Source organism: Daucus carota, chromosome 3, assembly GCF_001625215.2.
Source record: "Daucus carota subsp. sativus chromosome 3, DH1 v3.0, whole genome shotgun sequence".
In the NCBI taxonomy this organism is placed as follows: Eukaryota; Viridiplantae; Streptophyta; class Magnoliopsida; order Apiales; family Apiaceae; genus Daucus; species Daucus carota.
In genome coordinates this window covers 47287736-47295510 of record NC_030383.2, presented here as the reverse complement: position 1 = coordinate 47295510, position 7775 = coordinate 47287736, and the positions used below count along the sequence as shown (strand labels likewise).

The window sequence follows — 7775 nt, the reverse complement described above, 5'->3', positions numbered from 1 at the left end:
ACCTATTTATTACAGAGAGAGAGAACGAAAATTGAGATTCCTCGAAAACGAAATATGTATAGTAGCAGTATGTTGAAAAATGGAACTGACTTGCTAATTATATACTCCCACCATTTCAAAATACATGTCCATTTTAGAAAAAAAAATTTTGTTTCAAAATATTTGTCCATTTCAACTTCTAATGTAAATTTATGTTTCCAAAATCTCTCGTACCTTCACATATTTCAAATTTATATTTCCAAAATCAACCATATACCACGTATTAGATTCAATTAATGATTTAATACACCTTTTTTTTTTTTCTTAAAATCCACTTTTCTTAAACTATGTGATTTTTTGAAAATGGACAAGTATTTTGAAACGGAGGGAGTATTGTACTAATCAAATTGGAATCGTAAATTGTCCTACTAATTCAAGATTTATGAGAAATTTTACGATAAATCAGCGATTTCTAGTACATAAATTAATATTAAAATATTTTTTAAAAATTAATCAGTGATTAATCAATATTTTTTAATATAAGAGAGAATTTTAGAATACCGATAATAATATAGTATTACCGTACTGTAGTTACTAGTAGGGCTATTCATGAACAGAACCGAGCTGAGTTTTGACCGAACCGAGCCGAGCTTTATATATTTTTCTATCGAATCGAGCCGAGCCGAGCTTTCTTATCGAACAAAAACTTGTGTCCGAGCTCGAGCTCGTTAACTAACGAGTCGAACACGAGCTTGTTCACGAACGAATACGAGCCGAGTTGAGCTGAGCCAGAATAAAATAAGGCCAAACCGCTACTAGACTCTTAAAATAGCAAGTTAAATAAAATTTTTAGTGTGTTTGATGGTACCATATTATAGTTAATATTCACCTGATCGATTTGATATATTATATGTTGAATTCGGCGTTCAATAACATGTATATATTACGAAATTATCGTGAAAATATTGTATTTTTTCGAGTTTTAACGAGCCGAGCTCAAGCCGAATGAGTTCGAGCCGAGCTCGAGCTGAACACACTAAAAGCTCGGCTCGAGCTCGTTTTCTTAACGAACACATTTATGTGTTCGAGCTCGAGCTCGAGTTCTTAACGAACCAAGCCGAACCGAGCTTTTATCGAGCTGAGCTCGAGCCTTTTCGCGAACAACTCTGTAGTGAGCAACCCTAGTTACTAGTAGTACATCACTAAACGGGGTTTAAAGATAACATGCTTCTGTATTAGGGTTTAGAGTAATTTGCTATACTATTTGGAATTAGGGTGAGTTGGAATGTGGCTTGAAGAGACATTGAATGCCACGCGGTTTTGGTGAGGCAGAAGAGGCATAGACACAGCTGACTTTAGGGCATAGGGCCATGGAGTAAATGCTATTGCTGTTTCCTTTTGACTCTTTTCACTACCCCAATCTTTTGCTCATTTCATTTTCTTGCTTCTTCACTTTAAGGTCAGCCTCCTGCCTATATAATTAATGTATCCCTCTTTCTCTTTTCTTTCTATATATCACACCCCCTTCTCCACACCCACACAAACCACTGCTTCTCACTCTTTGGGCCTTTCTTTCTCTTTTCACTAAACCAAAACTCAGATCCTTGGGTATTACTTCAAGGATCACACAAAATTCAGTTGTACAAACAAATAGAAAAGTATGGGAAGACCTCCATGTTGTGACAAGATGGGAGTGAAGAAAGGACCGTGGACTCCCGAGGAAGATATCATGTTGGTTTCTTATGTTCAAGAACATGGTCCGGGCAATTGGCGAGCTGTTCCTACCAATACTGGTATGTGCTATATGTTCCCTTGATTGATTTCTTATCCATATGTCTTTTGTTCCTTTTTTTAATTAAATGTGGGATTTGTACTTTTTTGTCTGTGATTCTTTCTAAATAGTAAAAGCTTTCTCAGATCTCTGCAGCATCTTGTGAATTAATATGTTTATGGGAGATTTCTTTTTACTGATTATGAAATTATATTTTCAAGGGTTGCGTAGATGCAGTAAGAGCTGCAGGCTTAGATGGACTAATTATCTGAGGCCGGGAATAAGAAGGGGTGATTTCACTGCTGATGAAGAAAAGATGATCATCCAGCTTCAAGATCTTCTTGGAAACAAGTAATTACTTTGATTATTTTTTAATTAATTGTTCATAATTGTATATGTATGTGATCTGTTAACTAGGTTAACATATACTCCCTCCGTCCCTATTTATCTGTCCACTTTGGAAGTAAAAATTTGTCCCTATTTATCTGTCCATTTATACTTTCAAAACTAATTTAATGATAGTTTTTCAAATATATCTTCATAATTTCAATTTTCAAGGCTTGACTTATTTAAAACTTGGTTGAATTCATGTTTTCAAGACATAAAGTAGGGGTATTCCACCATTTTCAAGATATTAATAAGAGGTATTTAATGAAAAAGTTTATACAATCAATTATTCCTTGGTATGTGTTTTTTTTTCCAAAATGGACAGATAAATAGGGACGGAGGGAGTATTATAATATATTAAATTTATGAATTTAATATTGACTATTTCGTATTATTATTAGATGGGCTGCTATAGCATCGTATCTTCCTGAGAGAACAGATAATGACATCAAAAATTATTGGAATACTCATTTGAAGAAGAAGCTGAAAAAGCTGGAGGACAGCACTAATTCTGATGAGGGAAGGGCATGTTTGGCTACAGAGGAGAACACTCTCATTTCATCTTATTCACACTCCATATCTAGGGGCCAGTGGGAGAGGAGGCTTCAAACGGATATTCACCTGGCCAAACAAGCCCTAAATGATGCTTTGTCATTAGATCAGAAACCAATGATCATCCCTCCTCCAAACCCTAGTCATCATGAAGCTGCCTCCACATCTTCCCAGCTCTATGCCTCCAGTACCGAAAACATAGCGAAATTGCTGAAAGGCTGGATGAAAAACTCGCCACAGATGTCTTGTTCAAGCACTACGGTGACTACGCAGCATTCTGCGGTCCAGAAGAATATTCAAGATGCTCATGTCACTGATTATTCTACCTCAAGTGAAGGCACGGATCAAAGCAAAAGCAATGGCATTGATTTATCTCAAGCATTCGACTCGCTCTTCGGATTCGAGACTTTGGACTCTAGTTCTAATATTTCCGATTTCTCCACAAAATCTCATAACAATAATATGTCCCCGGAGGAAGCTAGTACCTTTTTCAACAATGAAAGAAAGCCGGACCTCAGCTCTCTCGTTCCCTTCTCGATGTTCGAGAATTGGTTATTCGACGACGGTGCTCATAACAAATTAGGGCTCACATCTAACTTTTCTTTTGATGACATATAAAGCTCTCGGATCTAGTGTTTTGTAATTGAGCCTGGGATCGTGTTTGAGGTTAATTATTTAATTTGTATGCAAGGGGTTCGTACGTATATTCTGTGTTATCTTGTTTATTTCGTTATCCGGTTTGGTCCAACCATAGATATGGTTTTTTCTTGATCTATTGCAATAGACAAGTGTTGTTGATCAATTAGCAAACCATTTTCAATGTGCCTATAATGAATTCCATGGCCATGTGCCATGCTTAATTTTCTTTATGAGTATGTAACCTTATGAAAAATTAATTGATCAACACATTTTTTAAAGATTTTGCATCCAACGTTTGATCGAGATCTGTTTCAAGATTCCACACAGGTGATAACAGGAAAGAGCCATTACTAAGTTCACAGGAGATATACCATTTTGCAGCAGTGCATAATTCTATGTGCCTAGCTTGTAGAATTATATATTAAGATATAGGGAAATGAAAAATAAATTGCTGGCAGAATTGAGTTGGAAATCGATCTGCAGATAGTCTTAAATGTAAACATGTGAATGTGTTTTAATACGAACACATGTAGCAGTGTATATTGATCCTGGAAAAGGCAATGCAAACTGTAAAGCAATGAACATTAAAATCCACAAGTGGACTGGCCATGAATACCATAATAACTCCTCACCGAAAAGATAACATGGTTTTTCATTTTCTTTCACATTTACAAATTTTGCTGTTTCCCCCCTTCTCCGAATTCATATTAGTTTTAAATAAGCGCTGATCAATGAGGCGTCCCCATCATTAATGACAATATAGAACTTCAACATGTTCTACTATCATATGTTAACACCAACTCATTAGCGAGAAACAAATCTGAACCGCTTTCTTGATCATGATTAGCGTAGATGATTACATGGTGATAATTATGAAAAACCCTCCATTCTCAGTTTATCTTAAATATTGATCAATATTCTATTTGTTTTTGGTCTGTTGATCTTGTATATAGGTCATTTTGAAAGTTAGAGAGGTTTGAGGTAAAATTGTGGTTTGCGGTGCTCTAGAGCTTTGATCATTTCAATTCGCTAATGCTTAATGTTATAGTGTTTGGTATTAGCGGATTGAAATAGAGGTTTTGACTTAAAAAGCTAATTTTTAAAAATTTACTTTGAAAAGTTTTTCGAGTTAGAGATTTTGACATGTGTCATAAAAAACCAATCAAACATCAATTTAACAAATAATTTTACAAGAAATCACTAATTCAATGTGTCAATCAAAATATCTATTCCAATCCGCTAACAGATAACCGCTAATTCCCAAACGAAGACATAGTTTTCTTGATTTTATAAGAATTCATAGGCACACCTAAAAAATCCAATCAATAAATCTGAAAATGAAAGAGGCAATCATTTTCAAATAAAAACTATGAACAATGGCTAAATTATTTGACAAAAACATATTATCAAAAGATATCACAAACACAAAATTATTGTGTGGTAGAATAAATCTTGACGCTAGCTGTTCAAGAAGATCAATCACTCATAAATACAAATAATTATTTACAAGTACATGGACTTTGTCAAACCAGTGAAGTGTACCCTGATTGTTCTCGGCCATATTTCGTGTCATGCATTATTAACACCAGTATTTGTTATATATCTTTTTCATATATATTTCTTAATTAAATTCAGCTGATCTATTAATTTTGTATTATTGGATACGCCGTAGTTAGGATAAGTTATCAGGAAACCAACAAGTCAAAGAAACTAAAATCGACCGCAAGCAGCCTAACTATATACACCAAATATATAAGTCATCGTAACGAGGGAAATATTCACCAAGTCACATATTGCTCAAATTATGATTGTTGCAGTGTTTATGGATCAATAGTTTTGCCATTATTGTGATTCGAGTTTTGCCTCGGCCTTTTTATATGATTTTCGTGACGAGTCTCTTTTCCGAGAGTGTGGGGATGATGTCACATTGTGACCTTATATAAATAGAGTAGGTGATGAGGACAAGGTTATCGGAACAACCGTACATTCAACTTAATTACATGTTAGATAGAAGGAGGCTTTATTTTGTCGACAACGTATTGATTCGGGAGGGGTTCACAAAAGCCATTAGATTATAAGAAGGTGAACCGGAAAGGCATCAAACTCCAAGGATAGGCTAACCTTGTTATGGCTACAACGAGTAAGGTTTTAGGTCCATCAATATTACCCTTCGTGGTACTGTTGTTTAACAATATAAATACACACAAGTGTTTGCAGAGAAAACACACGCAAACATTATATTAACTTTCACTGCTATCTAATACAGACTCGATGCATACATATATTGAAAAAAATAAACTGCTACTGCTGCGACAAACCAGGAGCATGACCTGGTATGACTCCACTCTCCTGGTATGACTCCATTACTTTCCTAAAAATACTCAACTCCTCACGACCTATTCAGTTGCATACAAACATGTTGAATACATCTGACTTATTCAAAACAACCAACTAAAACAAAACAAATAACTAAATATATATAAATATAGCATTAAACTCCAACAATCTCTCCCTTAATTCTATATTATCTATCAATTCTTCAGATACCCGTATGGCATGCCTTGAACTGAAACAGCTTCTTCATGCCCGTATGGCAAATACATTGATCCAGCCCGTGTGGCCTTTCTGTGCCCATATGGCACCACTGATCACAGCTCCTTTTGGCTTCCTTGTTTGCCCTTCTGGCAATTTATTTCCTGCCCATATGGCATCCATTTCACAATCCTTATGACTATTATTCACAAGCCCGTATGGCTTGTCTTTATTGGCCCATATGGCCTCTACAGCAATGCCGGTTCGTCGTCATGAAGCTGTGCTAGAATTGCTTCTTGACAGTGTTTTTTCTTTCGTCGAAGTTTGTCACACTCTGAGGCGAAGTGATCATAAATGTTGCAATTGAAACATTTTATCTTGCTCTTGTCCAGTCTGCCCTTCCATTTCTTAGCTAAGAGAAGTTGTTGTTGCTCAGGTTGCTCACTCCTACCTTTCATTCTTTCTTCATGGGCCTTGAGACGTCCCACCAGTTCCTCAACTGACATGGCTTTAACATCTCCAAATCGTTCAATGTTTGAAGCTATTTGGAGGAACTTATCAGGCACAACACGTAGAATCTTCCTTACAACACTGGATTCTTCCATAGACTTTCCAAGAACTCGAATGTTAGTCATAATGCCACTCAGTTTCAAGCAGAAATCTTCTATCTTCTCTGAGTCTTTCATCATGAGAGACTCGAATTCTCCCTTTAATGTCTGCACCCTAGCCTCCTGTACTCGTTCCACCCCCATACACATTGTCTTGATTGCCTCCCACGCCACCTTAGCCGTTTTCTTACCGACCAGAGTTAACATAAATTCCTCTGGAATGCCTTGATAGATTGCTGCCAGCGCCATTTTATCCATCCGTTTTTCAACGTTCACCTCCGGGTCACTAGGCTCCACAGCCTCCCCAACTCCCTGAGCTTCCATGAAGACCTGCATCTTCATTGACCACACCGTGTAGTTGGATTTTGACAACATTGGATAGTTTATACTCACTGTTCCCTCCTTGACTTTTGATGCCTCCATAGTCATCAACCTTGACATATATTTTGGCATAAACAACCAGGCTCTCTAATACCAAATGTTGTTTAACAATATAAATACACACAAGTGTTTGCAGAGAAAACACACACAAACATTATATTAACTTTCACTGCTATTTAATACAGACTCGATGCATACATATATTGAAAAAAATAAACAGCTACTGCTGCGACAAACCAGGAGCATGACGTGGTATGACTCCACTCTCCTGGTATGACTCCACTACATCTGACTTATTCAAACAACCAACTAAAACAAAACAAATAACTAAACATATCAATATAGAATTAAACTCCAACAGGTACGAGAATTTCTTCAGGAAGCTCCTGAAAAACGTTCGAGCCGTTCCTTTATCATAGAAGTTTAGGAGATTAAACGAGTTTGGGTTAGTGTGATAAAGTACTCGTGTCTCGATTTTAGTGTTTATTATAAATTATATGTTATTATGTTCAACAAGAAGAATATTAAAAAATATATTATGATGTAAAACATATTTTGATTGCGAAATCTATTGGTGTCTTTGAGGACAAGACTAATGGGTTCATTTGTGTGTTCTGTTTTTCAGTTATATATAGATCTACAACATAAAGAAAAGAAAATGACTAAAGGTAAAAAACGACGAGTGAGTATGGATATAAGCGCTATAGTTTTGTGGAATAGTCTATTATATATCGACCTTTATTAGTAGATGGAATGCATTAGAAAGGGGTTATATGATTCTTTGAAGGAAGATATTAATTCGCTCCTCGAAGGCTGGTTGAGGACGGTGTTGGAGGGGCCTTTGTCTTGTGAATAATTTCATATACAGGAGTTGGTCCATCAACGTTCTCAGAAGAGTAGGGCAAAATGGAAGGTTGAGAAGGTAG

The 7775-nt window shown here is 36.1% G+C and overlaps 2 protein-coding genes across 2 annotated transcripts; one reads left to right on the top strand and one right to left on the bottom strand.

Annotated features, from left to right (window-relative positions):
* Nucleotides 1-1466: 1466 nt before the first annotated feature.
* LOC108211530 (transcription factor MYB30) lies at nt 1467-3554 on the top strand. The gene is made up of 3 exons (XM_017383158.2): nt 1467-1772; nt 1972-2101; nt 2539-3554. The coding sequence occupies exons 1-3, from the start codon at nt 1640-1642 to the stop codon at nt 3305-3307; spliced, it is 1032 nt and encodes a 343-aa protein (XP_017238647.1). The 5' UTR covers nt 1467-1639; the 3' UTR covers nt 3308-3554.
* A 2554-nt stretch (nt 3555-6108) lies between these two features.
* LOC108212576 (uncharacterized) lies at nt 6109-6891 on the bottom strand. Its single transcript, XM_017384301.2, has one exon. The coding sequence runs from the start codon at nt 6889-6891 to the stop codon at nt 6109-6111; it is 783 nt and encodes a 260-aa protein (XP_017239790.2).
* Between the last annotated feature and the right edge of the window lie 884 nt (nt 6892-7775).